At 40.0% G+C, this 23,419-nt stretch overlaps 1 protein-coding gene across 1 annotated transcript in view; it reads right to left on the reverse strand.

The window, feature by feature from the left end:
- The window catches only part of NKAIN3 (sodium/potassium transporting ATPase interacting 3), a 376,936-nt gene that overhangs the window by 81,473 nt on the left and 272,044 nt on the right, over positions 1 to 23,419 (reverse strand). Inside the window, exon 4 of the mRNA XM_064442644.1 lies at positions 12,017 to 12,214. Coding sequence (XP_064298714.1) covers positions 12,017 to 12,214 — 198 coding nt within the window. The remainder of the gene's footprint in view (positions 1 to 12,016; positions 12,215 to 23,419) is intronic.

A 23,419-nucleotide genomic window follows, 5' to 3' on the forward strand; every position in this document is an offset into this window, starting at 1 on the left:
ACAGCAAAGAAATGCCTCAAGCACCCATTTCACTCAATCTGTCTATTCTGAACCTTCAGAGAACACAAAAATCCTTATATATACTTACTCCTAGCCACAACCTCAACTATGGTCCTTCTCACCTGTGGCTGTCATTTTTCCTTCCTTGGCATGTGACTTATTTCTTTTGTTCTATTGTCATGGTTTAACCCCAGCCAGCAACTAAGCACCACTAAGCAGCTGCTCATGCACTCTCCCCACCCGAGTGAGCTGGGGGGAGAGAATCAGAAGGGCGAAAGTAAGAAATCTTGTGGGTTGAGATAAGAACAATTTAATAATGATAATGATGACGATGATGATGATAATGATGAAAAGGAAAACAACAAGACAGAAAGAGAAAGGCGAAACCCAGGGAAAAAACAAGTGATGCAACCGCTCACCACCCCCTGACCAATGCACCACCGTCCACGAGCCACGATTTCTGCTTCCCCTGGCCAACTCCCCCCAGTTAATATACTGAGCATTATGTCGTATGGTATGGAATATCCCTTTGGCCACTTTGGATCAGCTCTCTTGGCTGTGCCCCCTCCCCTCCCAGTTTCTTGTGCACCTGGCAGAGCATGGGAGGCTAGAAAAGTCCTTGACTAGTGTAAGCACTACTTAGGAACAACTAAAACATCAGTGTGTTATCAACATTATTCTCATACTAAATCCAAAACACAGCACTATACCAGCTTCTAGAAAGAAAATTAACCCTATCCCAGCTGAAACCAGGACATCTATAACAGTGTATTAAAAGTGCTTACTCACTTAGTCAAGCCTGACAACCACTAAAAAACACAAATTCTAACTACAAAAGAGCAAATTAATCAGGCAAATCTACATAAATTACTACTGCAGTACTAGAAAGCCTCACTTCTTAGGTACTTATCAACATGCGCCTTGACTGTACTTGTCTATAAACGTATTAGTCTCTCTTGTTATATTGCATTGTCACCCAAACCCTGCTCTCTGCTATCTGTGTGAATGAGTCTCGTGGGCTGTAATCCTCCCTTTTCCTTCCTCCACACAGCAATGCACACGCCTAATCTGTGAATGAAGAGTGCTGTGTCAGCCACCTCCTCTGGCAGGCACTGAGGTAGCAGAAGAACCACTCTGGCATTACTACTGCAGCTCAGTGCCTTTCCCCACATGCTGTGTCAGAGGATTTTGCATGGACTGGGCTGTTTCCATGCCTAGCACCTTCCACAGGAAAGTTGATAGGAGCTGAGCAGATATTTGTAGCAGGGGATGGAACAGCCCCGTAACGAGTCCATGATGCCCCACTTCCAAACCTGTCACCTATGCGGGTGCTGGGGAAGCACACCCCATGCTGGACCTCGCACCTGCTGGTGGGAGCCCCTGCTCTGCTTTGCAGAAATATAAAGGTAACGGTTCAGAGCTGGTTTTCAACACTTTCTACAATACTAGAGAGTGAACAAAGGACAATCAAAAGATACAGAGATACATCACAGCATTTGGGCCAGAAGTGTTAACTATAAAAGCTTCTGAAGGAGGCATTTACAGAATACATGCCTTTTAAAACTTACTCTGGATTGTAATCTTTCTAAATCAGAAAATATTTTCCCAGAAAACTTTGTCTGTCTTTCTGTGAGTTGTTCTGAGAGGAGCATATATGCACATTGACTTTATTCCTCGGTGAAAACCAAATCATTCCCTCAGAGCTTGAGAAGTATGAGCCTTTTCACTGCTTGTTTAGTGAAATCCCTGCTCTGTCTTCTCATATTTCCCTAGGACAAAACAGAGAGCGTTGCAAATCATCGGGGACCGTAGTCGAGAGAAAAGAAGAATTCTTTCTGCAGTCAGGTCACATTCAGGCAACAAATTTTAATGGAAGAGCTAGGCTGTGAATTCAGTACATGATTAAAAGAAAAATGTCCTGTTGGTGGAAGCTCACACAGAGATGGTTTTTAATCAGTGAATATTTTCCCCCATATAAGAAAGTCCGGTCACATGGCTATCAACTACGACATGCAGAAGGAATCAGCCTGATGAGTAGGAGTGAGCACAGACCTATTGGTGTTAGAATCAGCGAGACTGTAGTGTGAGCCTTGCCTCTGGTTTGCCGGTGTCCTTTATGCTTAATGTGCAGACACAGGCTAAGGAATCTGACCCTCTTAGTAAAATACCTTTTCATTATTTAAAAGCATGTCTGCATGTAAAAATCAATCAGAAATGCATTTTCTGGAAATAAATAATAATTAAAAAAAAACAATAAAGTCAAGCCTATTCAGCCAGAGCTGTCAATCACCATGCGAACACGTAGCCTAGAGAAGGAGTTTATTTCCTTGGCTGGTTTATCAGCTTTGCAACCAGAGCAGACCTAATGCAGCACACTGCTGGAGGCGGAGCAGAGCAGTTTGTGTTGAACTGCAGCCTGGCAGAAAGGTACGAATTTGATTCTACCTTCCAAGGAAACTGTCAGGCACTGATTGCCACAGAGGTTGCTGAAAGCTTGGGAGTGACCGGAGAGGCCTGAAGACAAATATGCTTGGGAGCACCATGCTCAGGCTCAAGCAGGATTTTCCAGGATCTTTGGTGTCCCAGTAGCCCAGCAAACAGTTCACAGTTTCAGACAATATAGCCAATAAAATATCCTTAAAGTACAAAGGAAATACTGCTTCATTTTTTCTAAAAGAAAAATGTTGGATTTCCCCATTCTCTAAAAAAAGTTTAAATTACAAAGCTTTCCTCCAGTACAGAACAGCACTTTCTCTTGTAATTTCCAAATTCCTAGTGCAACATAAATTCAGCATTCTGCTCAGGTCTAAAGATAGCCCGTAGGAATACAAGTTTGCTGAGGCACTTTAATATGTCTTTACCTCTTCCACTGCCTCTCTTGCTTATTTGCAGAGATGCTGCCTTGTATGGGAATCAGTGACCACCAAGTCTACTGTGCACCGGGCCACTGTTGTTCCCTGTTCAGTGTCAGTTCAGGTTAGCTTGACAACACTGAAACGGGTCTGAATAACAGTAACTGAGAATTACAGGAACTACGTTGCAGATATATAGTCTATTACACTGCTTCTGCCATGGGGGAGCTAATTTTGGGCAAATGTTGAAGGGTAAAAAAATTGGTATTTTCCAAATCTTCCATTTATCTCCAGTGTTTCTGCATAATTTTTACCTATCTCCAAAAAAATTTAAATAACCAAGCAACTTTTATTTTTACTCTAAACATTTTTCATGTAAATAAAAATATTTCATGCCTACACACAATTTAATTGAAAATTTTGTACAATATTGAAAGAATGCCATAGTAATTTTCATGTAAAATAAATCTATATAAGGTACTGCAAAATCTAGAACAATTTATTTCTCATATTAATTAGCTGACACGGTGAAGGCACTACTAAATTGCCAGTGCTTAAACTGCTATCCCCTATCCCCTCACCTTTAGCCAGCTCTGCTGCAGAAGTTGTCTGACCCTTTTTCACAAATCCATGTCATAACAGTTAATGAATAAATGAGCATGCAAATAACTATAATATCAGTGGCTTCAGTTCCTTTTAAATGAGCTGCTTGAAAAAGCAGATGTCCTCGGAAAGGACAACTGAGATGGAAAAAACCCACAGATTTTTGTTGATTTTGTCTCATGTAGTTGCCTTATTGACTCAGATTGGTAATTAGACAAATATACTTGTGTATTTTACTACCTATGCAGTACCATGAATAATGAGGTCTAACTAAATCTAATGAGAAAGGACAAGGCCATTTCTAGAATGTAGGTGGAGATACAGTCTCTCCCTAATTTTGTGTCTCTTGGTTATAGTTTTTTAACACTGAAGGCTTGATATTGGCAAAGGTGAAATGGGCTGTATGCATCCCTGACCCCGATACTATAAATATTGGAGGAATTGCACAAGGCATAGATTATGATAAAAATACGAGACAACTACTACAAAGCATTGGGAGTAACGTCAAAAGCCACCGCTTCGCGCAAGGCTCTGTAGCCTCTCTGCAGACACCAACAACTCCTCTGTAACATTGCTCAGGCTGAAAAAGTTCTTCTGATTTTCAGTAAACTGGTGATCACTCTTAACTTACTAATGAATCTGTGAGAAGCCAACAGCCCCCCTTAACTGACTATTCACATGGCTAAGAGACAAGTGCTCCCAGCTATTATTGTTGTTGTTGTGATGATGATGATGAAGAACAGGCATATCTTTCATGCCCTCTTTTGGAGTAATGTTGAGGTTCAGCTCTGCAGACAATGTATAGTTAATTTCTCCTGCCACTTGTGCAATTGTTTATTATGGAAAATGAGACATGTTAACTGTTTCCTACACAAAAAGAAGAAGTGAAAGAAGTGAAAAAGTTGCAAGCAAAAATTCAAGAAAAGATGTAATACCTTCAGGACAACTGTATTTTACTCATGTACCATTCCTGTAGCCCTTAACACTAAATTAGCTCGCGTTTTCTATCACAAGCTGATGTTGACCAGCTTTCTTAATCAATCACATGTCACTTGAGGAAACAGAAAGAGAGCAAGGAACCTGGCTGAGCACTGGTGTCAGCCCCTACAGGGACTTCCTTTGGAGAACAATGTACATGATGTGCTTCCTAGCATCCTTTTCTGTCCAATTATAAAAATAACAGGGCCATAACTAATGGGAAAAAAGGGGCTGCTGCAATACCCTGGAGGAACCACATTATATATTGATATCATTAGGCCTTTTGTTACATTTAAATGAATAAGAACCGAACTGCAGCTCTGGCTGCTTGAAGGGAGGGGCAAAAGCTGCTTTGCAGCCTCTTTTGGAGCAACTCCTGGAGCTTTTCAAATGGCATAGAGAGGCAATCTTAACATTAGGGATAGAGGAAGAGCCATCCAAATCAGCCCAAAAGGATTTAAACTTATGGCTAAGTGGTAAAAGCTTGGTCAATGATCTGAACTTCATTAAGCCACTCCAGCACTGCCCCCGATCTTAGTCTCTCTGTAGCTCAATAGTCATAATGTTTCCCTTGATTAATTATTTACATGAGACTCATAACCTCCATTTTAATGTCTGTTGTGCTATATATAATTTTTTAAATTAAATTATATTTTTCTCTGATGAAAAAAAGCATCTCAATCTACCAAATGTCATAATTCATTTTCACATCAAATCATCAACATTTGGCAGATTCTTTGAAGACAGCACGGCAGAAATAATTCACAAAGTGAGGCAACCGCATGGGGTCAGTATGAGGCACTGGCTGGTGACAGGTATTCAGAAATGTAATCAGATCACATCGTTTATCCTTATGGAAGTGATGCTGTAGGTTCTTGGGGAGAACACCACATTTAGGATGTCAGAGAATTTTGATGAAAAATAAGAGGAAGCAGTAACAGGGATGATTGTATTACTATGAATCATCATAATATTAATGAAAATTCAAAATATTTGAAATCATCCTACGTGGATAATTAGAATAGGAGAACCTGCAAATGTAAGCATGACAAGTCTAAGAACATTAACAGATTTTTAAGAGTGTTCAGCATCAATTTACATCAATAATCGTGAATCTTTTCAACGGGTAAATACTATTTTTACAGAAAATGAGGTAAGAACTGGAAATATAATTGATTTTTATTTTAGTATAGCATACCTCATGAAGTTCAACAAAGGGAAGTGCGAAGTCCTGCACCTGGGGAAGAATAACACCATGCACTGAAATATGCTAGGGGCCACCCAGTTGGAAAGCAGCTCAGCAGAAGAAGACTTGGGGGTTGTGGCGGACATCAGGTTGAACATGAGTCAGCAATGTGCCCTTGCTGCAAAGAAGGTGAATGGTATCCTGGGCTGCATCAGGCAAAGTACTGCCAGCAGGTCAAGGGAGGTGATCCTGCCCCTCTATTCAGCACTGGTGAAGCCACACCTTGAGTACTGGGTCCAGGTCTGGGCTCATCAGTACAAGGAATACATGGACATACTGGAGAGACTCCAAAGAAGGGCCATGAAGATGATGAAGGGACTGGAGCATCTCTCCTGTGGGGAAAGGCTGAGAGAGCTGGGACTGTTCAGCCTGGCAAAGAGCAGGCTCAGGGGCATCTCATTAATCTCATCGAAATATCCAAAGACAGGGTGCAAAGAGGACAGAGCCAGGCTCTTTTCAGCGGTGCCCAGTGACAGGACCAGAGGCAAGAGGTGCAAACTGAAACACAAGAAGGTTCCCTCTGAAAATCAGAAAGCACTTTTTCACTGTGAGGGTTATCAGGCCCTGGCACAGGTAGCCCATAGAGGTTGTGGAGTCTCACTCCTTGGAGATATTCAAAAGCTGTTTGGACACAATGCTGGGAAGGGAAACCTGCTCTGGGTGGCCCTGCTTGAGCAGGGGTGTTGGACCAGGTGGCCTCCAGAGATCCCTTCCAACCTCAACCATTCTGTGTGATTCTGAGATACAGAAGTTGCAATTTTTCTACCAGTGGTAGACATGTCACCGAACAGTCAGACACTATACTGCTTTAGAAGTCTGTTGCCTCTTGGGTGAAAGTGTACAACACTCACAATTCAGGAATTGAAAGGTGCGCTGGAAAGATATCTTCCCACAGCATGTATTTTGGCAGGTATGTTTTACCTGCTGTTGCCTAACCCAAGTCCCGGAAGATAGTGACAAGTTGCATGTGGTTTTGTCATCTCCTGCAGGCAGAATCAGAGTTAGATATATCCAGATATGAAGTTTTCCTCCTCCAACTACCATACAGTGACCCAAGCTGACTCTGCACTGTCACACTGCTATATCCATACCAGATGTGCTCCTGTACCAGCATGAACGCATGTTCCAGACCAAAGGAACTGACACCGAATGAAGATCAACTTCGTTATCTTCAAACTCTTTAATGTTTTTGGCCCTAATGGTCTCTACAGCACCAAAGAAAGAGTTTCAGACTAAAACCATGGTCAGCAGCTCCACTACTTGTGATAGCATCTTCACTTTTGCACTTCATATTCAAAAGACAAACCTTTCTTGAGGGCCAGAATGAGGCCAAATATAAAAGAAATGAATTCCAACAATAAACAAAGAACATGTCAATCCTTGCAGATTTGTACCCCAAGTTCAAGGTGTTTTCAGCTTTGTTTTCTGTCTGCACATTAGGAGGGCACATATCCAAGAGTGAAAGAACATTCAGAAACAACACAGAAACGCAATCCTTATCCAGACAAAGTCTCAGCTCCATGACCCATTCTTCATCTGGGGAGAAGGTGGCAGAGCAATGGAGACAAGACAGATCTATGTTGCTCAATGAGGGGCTGGAAGTGCTCACACACTCCCTCATTAGGACAGTAGAAGAGCTTAATAGGACAGAATACCCAAACACCGTCTCTATAAATGTCATAAATGTCACAAATGTCACTGAAACCACTAGATGTCACATGAAAACATACCTTTCTCTACCATGTCAGAAAGGTAGGGGATAAGTTTCTCTGGCAGAGATTTAAAAAATAAAATGTTCTTCTATAGCCCTCTATGTAGATAAACCATCTGACTACTTCCTGCCAGCTCCAGCCTCGGTGCACTCTGTGGCATGAATTGTGGCTGAACATTTGCCCCCTACGGCTCCATCAATAGGAGGGAATTCCCATGTGCCTGGGAGCGTTCCTGGCACTGGGATGTCATCACTCACGGGGGTACACAGCTGTAAGGTTGGCCTGCTCCAGCTATCACTCTCCCCAGATGTTCCCAGGCATAGTTTTGGTCAGAACAGTCCAGGGATTTTTCCCACTGGGTGGCTTGAACACACCAGCCTGTTTTGGAGGCTGAGAACATCAGCAGAGCTGTGAGCTGTTCTGAGCCAGCTGGCCTCAGCCCCAGTTCCGCTGGCATGCTTAATTCATGTGTATAGATGTAGTCTGTCCATCTTTCAGGAGAATTGTTCAGACTCACAGTGACCACAGTATCCAACTCCCAGTTTGGCTGCCAGGAGTGCTTTTTCTTACGCTTGTGATATTACAACTTCATTATATTCTGCAGAAAGTAGCATATATTTCCAGCTATGTTCTGTGCTTGGTAGTGTTACTGATAAGTTATTCCCCATTGATTAGTGCCTGACTTTACCTTAGGCAGGTATGTTCACGCCTTTTAACCCCATTATGGAAAAGATTCAGTACTCTTAATCTCTCTATATCAGAACTTTGCCTGGCTTTACACTGTAGTGAAAATGAAGCGACTCTCCAGAAGTGTTTTTTATGTGAGTGTTCCTCAGCTGTAGGTCCAGCAGTCACCCAGAGGTTATACTAATTGACACTTATGAGAGGCAACAGATGGACCTCTGCTAAGTAAACTGGTGCTTCTCTTCAAAATATCCTGCATTCAGCCAGCATCAACGTGCCAGACAGCTTGAACGTTTTGTGGGGTTTTTTTAGGTTTATGGTGGATTCTTTCTTTCTTTTTTTTCTCATTCAGAGTTCTAGATTTTAGATATGGCTCCTCTATACAGTGAAGAGTGATGTGATGAGACCCAGATGGAAAGTTAACCTCACCTTGTGCAATGCAGTGTTGTGAGAAGGTAGTAGCTCCCATCCCCAGAAGCAGTCTAGTTGTGTCAGCTTGTTGCTCTGCCAAAATTAATTCATTTTGCCCTTTCAGCACTGATGAAGTTATATGGCTGCTAATTCCAGAGCTATCTTGGTAAACCCTAGCTTGAGGGGGTCTCTGCTTCACAGTGTAGCAGCTGTGGACAAGCGTACTATGATATTAGGCTCAGGGTCTAATACAAAACCCTCTGCAATCACATGGAGAACTTTTTAAATCTCAGGCTATTAAAAACAGTGTCTACCTGGCATTTAACATTCTCGGTGTGCATTACCTGTCTTCAGATAACAAAAAAGACTGTATGATGGGCCTTTCTCACAGTTGCTAAGCTGTCACCATTTTGACTGCAATATCCATTTGTACTCCAAAAATTCAGGTTTCAGTAAATTCGATCTGCCTTGCATTTTAAAGTTAAAGGTATTGTGTGGCAGGATTTATTCTTCAAAATAATATGTACTGTGCCTTACACATCAAACAAATGTAGATTTTAAAGACGCAATTTAAATATATTTCTTTTTTATTATTAATTGCATCCCACTTTTTCACATTTCTCTTGATCTTTCCCCAATTTAAAGAAATGCTTAACACCTTCAACTCCCAGTCACTTCAACAGCCACCCAGAATCAGGATGAGATACAAAGTTACTGTTTCACCAATAAAAGATACTTATTTTTCAGAAACAACTATAAAGCAAATACAAAAAGAGCCTTACTGTGTTAGAATTAAATAAATGACTGTCGAGCCTATTCCCTGAAGCGAAGTCTAATATAGTCACAGCTCCAGCATTTTGTGCATAGAAAATCTTTTATACCAGCTAAAAAAAAAATTTTCAATAAAAAGTCACCTTTCAAAAAAGGAGAACTGCTGCTAGTGAGTTATATATCTCGACAGGTATCCAATATTTACCCCTGGAGGGATTTCTTCTTATTGAGGCTCTAACTCCCCATCAAATGGAAGTGCTCACCTTCCCAGTCATTTGGACAAGGGTTAGCATGATAAAATGATTTGTTATGCCAATAAATTTTTTGTTACACTGTAAAATGGTTTGTTACGCTACTACCGCTACATAAAAATTTTATGAAAATTAAGTAGGTTGTAAGGTCCAAAAAGGACTAGGCTACTTTTAGGACCAGCCACCAGGAAAAGAAAAAAAGAAGGATCTTCTGATGTACAATCCTTCAGTACTGTAAAAAGATAACCTAAATGACCTTCTAACTAACAATTGAAATTGGTACCCCAATTAAAAAGCAGTTATGCATCCGAAATGAATGGGAACTTCCTCAAGTCAACAGTACTCAGAAAATAGGAGGAAACTGCAACAAGTGTGGTAATCTAGGTGGTGACTTCTGCCCTGCATGTCAGTAAATTAAACAAGCCTAAATTACAGTTCAGAATGGACGCTGAAGTACAGGCTCATGGCATGCTAATCATAACACATCACAGATGGGATAGCAAGATAATAAGACCAGAACTTTACCACATTGATAAGTGTGGAAGAAAACAGTTCCTGATTTCAACAACTAGCTGTATTTCCAATGAACTCAATTTTTTTTTCTAATCACAAAAATTCTAGAAAAATATCTAACACAATACATTTTCTCTTATAGAGGTGAGGAGGTGTTTCCAATACTTATATGGAAACATCTATGGTTTTCTCCTTTTAAACCAACCACACTTCAGTTTCCCTCATACAGGCTCACTGAAGCAGAGCGAACAACACTGCATTGCAAAGGGATGTTGCTGCGCATGAAGAGAGCTCACAGGAGAAGCAACCTTCTTTGAGTATCAGGCCACCACAAGAGTAACAAAGGTATATTCAGTTACACTTTGCAGACGTAGCATGCAAAATTCTTCCTCAAGGCCTGCATTCACAGTAATGTTATACGGTATGTGGACATACATGGGGCTGGGTCTCAGGAGGAGTGATTTTTTGCCTTCACTGGAAAAGATCCTGACTCAAAGTCTTTGCTGCCTGATTGAACAACAGCCAGGAGAAGGCTTGTGCAGGTGCTTATGATGTCACTGGTGACCAGGAAGCTGATAGGCCAGGAGCACACACATGGCTTGTGTAGGTGCATGTGATGTCACTGTTGCACTAACAAAGTGCACTAACTCAGACCTGGATTGTCAAGTGGAAGTTCATTAGTCACTGCTGTAAGTTACAAGTTTATTACATTTTGCTTAAAAGCAGTGGTAAGGAAAAAGCACTTGACATCTTACAAAAGGCCCTTAGTAACGCAGAGAAATTATCTTGAACTTTTAGACTACTTCATTCTAGACAGTTAGACAGGACAATAGATGTAACCACATACACTGATCCTTTCCTTTCAAAGGGAAATATCCTTATCTTGAAAAAATGTAAAAATTGAAATCTGAAAAAGAAATTCAAATTAATGAGTGAGATTTATTCTCTAGATCCCTTTTACTTTGCTAGTGGCAGTATTTACTGGTCAGCTAGTAAAACAGCTTGAAGTACCGAACAGACCAGGAATATCCAGCCTTTCTGGTTGCTCAGACCAGGTGACTAGTAGGTGTGGACTGCAGAGCGCATCTCTTCTCTCACTGTCTGACAAGCAGTGGTGGCCATGGTCAGGACCACGAGCCACAAGCATTTATGTTCCCAGAATAGGTCCAGACATCAGACCTATGTGTAACCACTTGGGGTGGGCCGGTTGCTACGTACTACACACAGGTATGTAGAGAAAGAGCTGCCACTTCTAGGAGATCACATGCAGCTCACGCCAAACAACCTTTTAATCACAAGCAGAAGCAGCCATCAGACTGAGGACAGACTGTGGCCAAAACTGGGCTGCTGCTCCCAGAGCAGCCATCCAGCCTCAGAGCTTCCCTCCACTGCAGGCTCTTTGTAACGACTTCATGTATTTGCAGTTTTTGACTGGTTTGCAACTACAGAATGCGGATCTCGGAGGTAGAATATTCTGATAATGCAGATTCCCAGGAAAGAACAAATATTAAGGTTAAATATAAATGCATTCATTCCTAATACTTCTCTGACCTTTTTCAAACGTTACATCCATTTGGGAAGAAACTTAGCTATGTATCATGTAAAAAATACTTACATTCAGGGCTGAATAAATACTGTCATTGATTGTGAACTTTGGAAAAATTTAGGCAAATTAATTTGCACAAGTCTACTCTCCTTTGCTTTACATGGCTCAATGAATGAGAGCCAAGAAGTCGAGTTAATTTTCACCTGTCCCAGCAAAGGCCAGAATGGGGACCATGCCTGTACAGAGCTTTATGAGATATAAGAAAAGAGATGAGCAGTGCACATTTTAATAAGGTGAATATCACTTTCTAATTCAGAATGCAATTAAAAATCTGTGCTGCTCTCCATCAACTACTACATCCCCCTTTTCAGGACAGAGACACCCAACAGCAGCAGGCTGCATGCGAAAGGACTGCTGGGATCCGAGTACAAAAGGAAACGGGAACTTACAGAGAGGAGTATTTGGATAGTGCTGTGAATGACCTCTAGGTACTGGAAATCAATTAGGCAGCCCGTCACGGAGACGTAGGAGTAATCCTCTAGGATGCCGGGGGCAGAAGGACGCACCACCCTTCGTATGCAGCCGGGCCCATGTTCCCGCCACCAAGAGCGGTGCATTGAGATGTTAAAGGTCATGAGATCGGTTTCCTAGGAGACAGGGAGGTAAAAAGTGTGAAAACCTCTAACTTTGCTTTATTTAAGTTAAAACAAGGGAAATAAAAGATGCTTTCAATTATTATAAGGAAAAGGAGATAAATAACTTGCCTTCCCGCTCACCCCAGTAATTTTAACATGAAAGTATGCCATTAAAGGGAAGAGAGGAAATCACAGATTTTTATAATTTATTTGTAATTGTGTATAGGAGCTTCTGTCCGGCAGAAGAACCACTGTACCAGGTATTGTACAAAACACAGTGCATATCCTATGTCTCCATGGCCTTACAGCCTGATGAGCAATTTCATTGTTACTTGATTAGAACATCACTTAAGAATTAATATTTTTAACAGGCAACAGAGACACGTTTACCCCATAGTACTGGCGACAATCTAAAACAAACTTCCACCATATTTACTCAAAGTAATAACTATAAATTATAACTATTATTTTAAGTAGAACCACAGCCAGACAGACTGTTTCTGCTGCCAAAGATTCAAATGAAAGTTTGTCTCCAGCCAAGCCCTCTCTTTTCTGCCCTCTGCCCCTCATCCAGATTACCATCATGACCTCAGTTTAGCTAAGAAACCTGCTTCTGTGAACCAGTCTGGGTTTAAAATACACACAATAATTTATCTTCACTCAACTTATCTTCAGCCTCAACCACAGCTTGTCCGATCAGGCCTTAAACCTACCGTAACACGTACTGGCTGCACTGTAGCCCACATAATACGTATAATGCCTGTGCATTTTAGTTAACGTTATCCCACTTCTACTTGGAGCAGTGAAAGTAGCAAACATACTAACAGACTGAAGATTTTCTAACAGCTTCTCTATGAAACACAATCAGGAAAATTCATCTGAATTAAAAACAGATTTAGGTATTTAGGTCACGCTCAAGAGAGATACAGTGAAGTGGATGCCATTTAAATGCCAAAAACCCAATCTCCTCACTGGAGATAATGTAAGATTAGTTATATTGCTACTTTAAATAATTAATTCATATTTAGGTTTCCATGTTTCCCCCATCTCAACACCAAGGTAGACATTAAAAATGTGTGCAAAATTGTCAGCCATATGCCCACAAAATACCCGTTTTCACACACGCCACTTTGTCAGTGCTGCCGCGATACTGACTCGCCCTTTGCATCCCACTCTGAAAATCTGTCCTGTCAGTCTGTCTGCAGCTGGTTGCCTTCACCCTGACCAAAGGGACATTCAGTGCAGATTCCAGTTGCAGAAGAGGCCCTCTTGTTTTCCTCTGCTAATTGCCTCTATTCTGGCCACACCTGAAAATGACCAGGTGAATTACATCCTGCCAGTCTCTATTACTGCTAGTTAGCAGTAAGAAATCTGCCTTTGTGATTTACTGCTTTGCTCTCCTAATTTCTTCACCCTCAAAATGCAGACTTGCTGGAGCATTATTTACAACTGATGGAGCATTTGTCTCTTGACTTTGCTTGTCATTCCTTGATACTTGTTCAGAAAATTTTCATCTGCGATATGAAAATGACTTGTGAAATCAGAAGCTGACAGACAATTCAGTTTCATGAAAATATAATTATAAATATATAGTCATAAGAAACAGCCAAGGCATTCTCTGTACAAGAATGCCAGAGACTGCACAGTGTTATCAAGTGCTTTTAACAATTGTCAGCTGTAAGAAATGCTATTTGTCAAGCAGCACACATATTCACTCTTATCTATTTCAGTAACTCTTTGTTGAGTAAGAATATGGATTTGCCGTGTCGGTTTGTGTGTATCAAATATTGTGAGGTAACACTTTGTTATCACAACTGTGGGAATAAATTGTGATGTCTGTGGCACTGGTGTCACAGCTTTCTTCAAGACTTTTTTTCTCCTTTTTTTTTTTGTTTTTAAGTTTTAATTATTATGCCCTGTTTCAATGTTTGTGCTTGGCTAGTTCACAGCCAATGGCAAAGAAAAATGGTAAATCTGCATGGCGAAACGGCTTGAAAAATGTTGCTGACACATTTGGCGTGTGGTCAGTATAAACACCTCTTATAAATAAAATCTTGTCTTTCTGGAATGCTGTTACGTTTGGTTCTTGGGATGATTAAAAAAAATTGCTTGACTTGATGGTCATGTTTAGAGATGCATAAATAGATGGTTATGTCCATATTTTAAGGCTGCTGGTGATGCAGCGAGAGAGGAAAACAGCAATACCATAGTTAAAATTCTTTGATTAAAAACAAAAGAGATGCCATCACAGCACTTGCTGCTTTCTCTTTAAATTATTATTCAGAAATTATGGATAAAGGGTGGCAGAAGAGCTTTTCATAATTACTTTTCATGATGTGTATTACATCCTAAGTCCTCAAAGCAGGTAAAAGCAGATAATGATGGCCCAGCAAAGATCAGTTTCAGAAATGCAAACAAAACCACCTGGTGTATTAGCTGACCTCTAAAATATCACTTCACAAAATGGCAGCCGTAAGCTGTTTGAGCTGATAAATGTTAAGCTGCCAATCAATAAAAGAAAGCCTGACAAAAATCAATTCTTTCCTTTTAGCGGCTGAAGCACACTCCTCTCTAACTTCATGGAGATTCTTAATCCATAAACTAAGTCAAATGTGCCAGGCGTTAAAAAATTAACCTGTACCTTTATTGTCATTTACAGATGTTTAGAAAACTCAAAAACTATTTGCTTGGGTGCATAGGTTTTAAAAATCAGTGAAGTTCTGAGGGTGTTTCAGTATTTGTGAACTGAGTGCTCGGAAACTCTGTGCACGGTGGAAAAGCTGCTGCCCAACTGGCTTATTCTCAGTTGTATGTTTAATGAAAGTTCAGAATTCTTTCAGAAAGTACAAGCAGATACCTGAAGTTTTTCAATAGATCATGTACTGTTTTCCAATGTCACAAACAATCATTAAGCGAATGAGTATAAAATGCTTAATCTTCATCCAAGTGATGTAATGTAAACTGCTTATTTCTTATAGAATGATGCTGCTGCTCCATAGCAAGAGACTCAGTTTCAGGCTCTGTACAAGGGACATCAAGTAGTCTCTTTGGAATTCATTTAACACTTGAAATTTCAGTCATGGATGGAAAAATTGCTGTCTTCTGAGCTTCAAACTCAACATATATCTTGATCTACATCCCATATCCCAGCAGGTGAACTACATTTCCTCAGCTGGTAACCTCTCAGACAGATGCCACGAATGAAGACTGGGGAGAAGACAGATAATAGGACTTCCAGGAAAATCATGTGGGACTTATGGAACTGACACAGGGAAGGATAATCCTATGTTCTACTCCTCCCTTTTTCAATCAGCACTGAAGCCATACACCAGTCTGTGGTAAGGAGTTTGTTCCTGAGCGTAGGATCAGCCCAATAATCACACTCCTACTGATGTTGAGTCCCACTTAACTGTCTATGGATTTTAGAGCTTTTAAACTATGTATAGGATTTGTGTTGGCTGTCAGCCCAAGGATTAATTTTGATCATTATTGGAAATCATTGCTATAGCAGGTACTTTCTTTTAGGTGAGATGTAATCCCTTTAAGTCCCAATAATACTGTTTTCTAAGTGCTTGGAGATGATGTTTAATTTAATTATATCTGCTTAAATTCTACATTTGGTTTCAAGTGGACAGTTTCTATTGGGCAGGGCTTCGAGCAACCTGATCTAGTGAAAGATGTCCCATGGTAGAGAGGTTGGTCTAGATGATCTTTTAAGGTTCCTTCTGACCCAAAACACTCTGAGATTTTATGATTCTATTTTTAGGTGGTGAACCAAGGTAAATTTTAACAGATAATAGCATAACACAGTTTATTGTAAAACTAAAGAGCAGTAATAAGGATGATGTTCCTTTCATTTATTTGTCTGTACTTTATGTAAGGAAAAAAAGACACTAAAACTCCAGGAAAAAAAAAACCACAACACACCAAGACTGCTTTGTATAACAAACAGACACAATGCTGTGACATGATGATTACACACTGCAGAAATATTGTTTTCACTGTATGTCTCTGCTTTATGACATACTATTTTATATTTCTTTTATTCCTTGTTAGTATCTGAAAAACAGACTCTTAGGAAAACTGTAAGAAAGGCAGTGTGTTGAGTGGGATGGAGAAGCACTTTTTCCTCCATGAGACAGTAGTTAACACTTGAAATTTCACAGAAAGGTTCAAGAGTACAAATGCCTGGCAAGGCATAATGTTAGAGATCTTGACTTCATTGTTGCTCGTGTGGTACCCAGCCCTTCCTAACACTTTTTATGATATCGATACATACTATAACACTTGTTATAAATGAACATTAATTAGGCTGAGGCAATGAGCATTCCTATCCAATTTCCTAAGAGTAACAAGGATGCTCTAGTTCTAACTTTCTACCCAATTTCTGTTTTTAACAGTGAGGAGAAAAGATTTTCAAATAAACACCTGGTCAACAGGTAATAAAAGATGATATGCATAATGCTAGGAAAAATCCAGTACATTTCCTTGTAATTCCTTACACCCAATTAAGCTTGTAGTTAAGATTCAGTGGTGTTGGCATGGACAAGGGACATGCACATTCCTTAGTATCTAATTTCAAGGAGACATTAATCCTCATTAGATACAAATGATGTGTTCCAGCATTACCGAAACCTGCTCTAATTGTAGATGTACTTTGAAGCATAAGCATCAGCTATTAGCCAAAGACCCCCACTGGCAGCATAACCTTAGTTTTCCACCCTGTTATTTCCTGAAACCATAGGTTCTGATCCTGGCTTGCTCAGCATGTGACCAATTATGCTCCATCTCCTCTCACTACTACTGAACAAATTGGTTTTGAAGGCCTGGGCAGATGTTACTGAAGAAGCCCATTGGCAAATAGTGAAACGTGTGTCACTAGCTGCCACGCTGTCTTGATTGGGATGATAATTTTTGTATGTTGACTATTGGCTCAAATTTTTTTCTGTTTGTTTTTCATTTGAACCCTTGCTTCAGTGTTACACAGATGGCTTTTACCTGTCCCATGAGTTAGAGGTTGAAGGTAGCCCACACAATAATTGTGACATTCCTGCTTATGTGATAGAACAATGAACCATGCTGCTTCCAGGCAAGCTCTCTAGGTTGAGGTGGCTGATGAAAATATACTAGTCAACACCTCATCCTCATCCTGAGCATGCTGGTGAAGAGTTTACATGAAGAGCATTCTTAAACTGAAGCTTATGGGTTGACTTTATTGGGGCTGTTCAGCCATCTGAACTGGCTGATAGACTGGACCTAGCAAATTCACCTCTTTGTGGGAGCAAACCCAATGCACATTAGACCAGAGGCACCACACTATACACGTAAATTAATTACTACTAAAAGAGAAAATTCACAATATCAAGATCTTCAAACATAGACCATGAGGTAACCCCAGCATCATGGGCTGAGAGTGGCTGAGATAAAAAGGCAAAGCCATTTGGGGGGTTAAGGTAAGAGGTTCATGGTTCACGTTCACTGAGATTAGAGGTTCACAGACTGAGCAAATTCTGTAACCTTGACATCAGACCTTGACTACAGGAAAGGATTTCCGTATCAAGCACAACTACTGTTAGAAAGTTACACTGATTTAATCTATTTTTTCTTCCAATCAGTCTGCACTACAACACTTGTTAACTGTTTGCATGCCACCCCTTACTCCCATCCACCCCCAAAAAACAGATGTATGAGGTAGTACTGTCGTCTTCTTGGGCTGCAGAGTGTATTATCAGATTTTATTTTATTTTTTTTTTAAGTAACCAAAAAAACTTTTGGAAATTTATTTGAAAAAAAGGCAGAAGATCTACCTAAATGAAAAAAATAGTTCCTCTGCACGTTTAATTTGCCACATGCTCAGGGATCTGTTTCCTGCCTTGCAACACAGGCAATTTTAAAATTAGATTTACTGAACTTACTAGCAAAGTGGAATGTCTTTAGAAAGCCAGAAGGTAAGAAATCAACAAGAGAAACATACTGATGTCTTCTTCATGCAGTGTTAGTATTAGTTGCAAGAACAAGTTGTAAGAACCAGCAAGGGGCTGTTTTCTGAAACTTGTTGCCCCTAAAGATGAACTCTGATCTTTGGCAATTATCAGATCCATGCTCAAATCCCAGCTCCACTGCTTATGCCTTTTCCTTGGTCTACCTCCCTTTTGCGGCAGTCTCTGTCTGAGAAACAGCCCTGAGAGGTAACGCAGGATGGCAGAAATAAGCTCCAAGCCCAAAGGAAAAAACAGCATGAGCCAGATGATTGGACTGATGAGCCTTTACTCATCACTTGTCACAGGAAGTTCAACATGAGCACAAAGAAGTCATGACTACCCAGAAAAGGTGTAGTGCTCTGATGGAGTCCTTGACATGTGATTAAGTCTCAAAATTGCGCTCACCTATCCTGTCTGATGATCCAGAGGTATGAGACAACACAGGTTTGGAATGATGGCAAACTGTGAGCACTGCATTCAGTTTTGAAGACTGGGAATAGGATATGGGTTTGTGCCAAGTCAAGGGTTTGTGCAGGTTCGCGTGTCCCTCAGTCAAGGCATATCTGATTTTGAAATGAAGAATCTAGACAAGACCAAAACGTAACTGTAATAGCGAAGAACTGGAAACATCATTGGCAGGCCATATATAGGCACCAGCACCAACGCTGTAGGAAAACTTCTCACAGCAAAGAGCCAGGAAAGGTAAAAGAAGGCTTGAAAAAGTTTTGGTATAAAAAAAAAAAAAGAAAAATTTCCAATTACGGGCCATAGAAAAATTCTGTCCAAAAGGTTCATAAAATGATGAACAACTGAAAAAGGAGTTTATTATGTAAAGCAATTTTGAGTCTCAGCAAGAACATTTTAACCTATCTTTTTTTCCCCCCCGTTACTTTTAAACAAAATTGCTGAGATCCCTATGAAGTTATGCATAGATTTGAAATATCACTAAATTAAAATTTGTCACCAACATACTTTTGCTCAAAGATAAACTGCCTCAAACAGCAACAGAAAGCTCTTTGCACACTATTTTGCAATATTTTATTTATTGATGCCCAAAGCAGAAGGGATCAGACTCATTTGCCTGAGTTCCTCACCACTGTATACAGCCTCTAAGCATCTGACAAATAACATTGTTTAAGAAAGCCTGTACCTATTGAGAAGACTCTTGCAATGTTGATGGGAACTGGATTTCTAAATGTAAAAGGGACAGGTCAGGCCTGGCTTGATCATTCTAAAACTGTTCGTTCTTCTGTAGTTCCCTGTCTTTTGTACCATGGACACCCCACGGTGACAAACCCTGCAAAACCGACCCTTTCTTGGGGTAGCAGTTCTAACGTTACTAGGAAATATATGCAAATAGGAGACACAGTTTGTGCCAAAAGCCTGAATAATCCAGTATGAGGAACAGATGCAATGTAGCCTCTAGCCAAAACAGGATTCAACTTCGTTATTATCCAAATAACTGTATTTTGTGCACAGTGGTTGTGAATAAAGACAAAGCATGGGGATAAAGGCATGATTAAGACTACAATATCACAATAATAGTACAATTAATTTTAATAATTTCCTTAATTTCTGGTGGATTCTGTGCCCTGTCTTTCTGACTCAACTATAAGAATACCATAACATCCTTTGCTACATAAGGAGATAAATGCCACGCTGGAGATAAATGCACGAGGGAGCGGGTCCTAAATTTAAGGATCTATACCAGACACCAATGACATTAAAAAGAACTATTAAAAGACTTTGAAAACTCACTTGAATGTTAAAATTTCTGACAAGAAAAATAACTCCCTCTTTTGAGACTAACCAGAATGTTCCTACCTGCATCCAGGAACACTTTTAAAGATTAATAGGCCAGTTTAAGCAACTGCTGTTGTGTTCTCTGCTTTGCTTGCTGAAAGCAATGCAATTGCTCGTGATATTGCCAACTCTTGTTGTTTTATGGCAAGTCTGGTTATGTTCAGCATTTTTGTTACTCAGGGACATGAGATTACAATAAGAAGTCTGGCTTGTTGCAAGAAAGCAAACTGAAGATTAAAAGCTTAAAAAATCATGAGCCCTCCTGCTAGGTACTTCAAGTCCGTGCCATAACTGGCATTATTTGCTGCTTTTTTTAAAGCTGAGCTCCTGGAACCTAGATGGGAAGCATCTGCATCACCAGTTCAGATCACGGCTATCCAGGGCACCATGTGCCATAGTCCCCCATCTCAGACGATCATGTGTGTAAGGTATAGGAAAGGACAAGCTGTTCTTTAATTGGGATCAAAGGGAATTACTTAAGTGCACCCTAAAAGCTTAAAAGTCAGAGGTCATAAGCAATACTTAATTTTATTGATATTTAAATCAAACCACATAATTTCTTGGAACTTCTGTCAGGAGATCCTATTTTTTATTTTAGAGTGTGTGCGAAGAGCAACCAGAAAGCCATGCTAATTCATTGCATCTTTTGAGTGAGCTCCCATACAGCTCATTGAATAAAAATGTCAGCCACTAACAGAATGCCAAGAAGTGAGTATCTGCACTGCTGAAGCCCTCCTGAAGACTCAGAATACAAAATGAGACACAAAACAATAAGCAGCAGAAGCGTATTGAACTGCTAGGGGTCTGTTTAATCATTATTTTCATTTCAGTGAAGCACAAGGTGCTCCTAGAAACATATACTTCCTCATGACACTTCTGTTTCTATATTTCTTGTCTGTGATATCAGGTCATCGTATTTTTACCAGTCCCTCAAGTTCTGTGGTGCTGTTTGCCAATGACCTTGGCAGAGCAAGCCTTTAATCACAGGCCTCGCTTGCATTCTGCTGGAGCAATGACAGTCTCCAAAATTAATTTGATACACATTTTAAAAAAAGCAAAGACAGTCCCTAAAGAAACTTTAAGTTCAGGTGATGAAATCTGAAATCCTCCCTTTCCTAGCAGAGGAAGTGAAACACCGATGACTACGGAGAAAAGACAATCTGCTGTAGCAGAGCTCAGTTAATTTGATTTATTTATTTAATTAATTATTTCAGATTGACTATAGGCATTAGTCCACATTTTAGGTTCCTTAAAACATTTTATGTATTTATGTAAATATCTAAATATATGCATACTTTGTATTTTATTTATGTACACACAGTATGCATATATTTAGATATTTACATAAATATATAAATTAAGTATACGTATATTTATATTTACATGTACAAATTAACGACTCAACAGTGCTTTCCTGAGAACAACTGTCAACGGTGGTCAGAGAAGGCAGAATTAACAATCTCCTTCAGCAACGCACTGTGCTCTGGCCTGAATCAGATTAATTTAATTTGCAGCCTAATCCACCTCCAAACCTCAATAACTCTCACAGACATTCACACAAAAGAGAGTTTTCATTTGTTATCTCTAGTAATTTTCAGATTTTTGGAAGCATATTTCAGGAACAAGGACCTCTTTCTCTGACATTTGCTCTCTCTAGCAGGTCTACACTCATCATAACCAAACTTCTGATGTTCTTTTGATGAGATTAATCAGAAGGATCTGATTGTGTCCAGTAACTTTTGGATAATTTCATGCTTATCATGCCAGAGGAAATCAGTGAGGTGCTAACTTTACTTATATTTTTTTCATTCTTAAGAAATTTCTCAAAAAAGTTCCTTTAATCAACATGGTTGAATATGTTCCCCAGAAAGGTATTTTTAATTCAAAAGGGAACTGTAAAAGGCTTTGTTAAGAACTTCAAGTCTAGGTGGATTACTTAATGGTCCTGTTAACAGATGTTATATAAATCTGGCCACTTTAAGAGATTAATAATACCACAGAGAAGCCTAATGATCTGTTCACTCTTTAACATCACAGACTTGTCTGTAATCCTTCATCATGCAATTTTTAATATAACCTGTTCTAATAAATAAGAACAAAATGAGACCACCACAAGGATATAAGAGCATATTGATATTTGAAATTATAGTTTCCTTTCAAATGTCTCATTTGAAATAATATTAACAGACGAGGGGAAGAACAATAACTTTTAGATAGGCTGACAGAATTATGAATGACAGCCGGACACAACTGTAAAAGGACAAGTAATATTAATATCAGTTTACATACTTAACGTACAAAATCAAGACTACTAAGTGAACAGCTTGCTCAAATATAACAGAAAAAGAATTTTCAGTTTGCCTGAGGAAAAAAAATTAAAACATTGCCAATTGTTGTCTTCTGCTAGCTGCTGAACATCTACAAAATCTAATACACTTCAGAGATAATTAATCGTTACAACAAATAATATTAATTACTACTGTAACTAGTATTTTCACCCTGTAAGTGTTTCTCTTTTTAAAACTGGTTTTAAAAGCAGTGATATGAAGATGTCAGTGTGACTCCAGAGGCAGCTTAGAGTGTGAGAAGTCTACAAAGCTACAGAGCAGATTCAACAAGCATGCATGCACGTTACTTAATTTCCACAAGCATCCCATTGACATGAGGGATCTACATATATTTGCTGGATTAGGGCCAGCAAGAAAGTCAACATAAAAGATATGATAGGAAAAGAATGAGAAAGGTAGGAACATATGAGTAAAAACTTACTAGCCAAATTATATGCACCTTGGCGATCCTACAGAATTCCTTTTCAGTATTGTATGCCCTATACAGAATCACAGAATCACAGAATCACAGAATGGCAGGGGTTGGAAGGGACCTCTGGAGATCATCTTGTCCAACCCCCCTCCCTGAGCAGGGACACCCAGAGCAGGGGGCACAGGAATGTGTCCAAGCGGGTTTGTCTCCAGGGAAGGAGACTCCACAACTTCCCTGGGCAGCCTGTTCCCCTGCTCTGTCACCCTCACAGCAAACAAGTTTTTTCTCATATTGAGGTGGAACTTCCTGTGTTCCAGCTTGTGCCCATTGCCCCTTGGCCTGTTGTTGGGCACCACTGAAAAGAGTCTAGTCCCATCCTCCCGACACCCTCCCTTTAGATATTTATAGGTATTGATGAAATCCCCCCTCAGTCTCCTCTTGTCCAGGCTGAACACACCCAAGTCTCTCAGCCTTTCCTCATAAGGGAGATGCTCCAGTCCCCTGATCATCTTCGTAGCTCTCCGCTGGACTTGCTCAAGCAGTTCCCTGTCCTTCTTAAACTGAGTTTGTGTAGCGCACTGATGCGTAGAGGAAGGTTTCCTTGAACAAACACGTGTCTGTGAAAACAGTCCACAGGTAATGGTAGTGGATGTTAATGTTACTCTCAGGTGCA

This window comes from Phalacrocorax carbo, chromosome 2 (assembly GCF_963921805.1).
Source record: "Phalacrocorax carbo chromosome 2, bPhaCar2.1, whole genome shotgun sequence".
Lineage (NCBI taxonomy): Eukaryota > Metazoa > Chordata > Aves > Suliformes > Phalacrocoracidae > Phalacrocorax > Phalacrocorax carbo.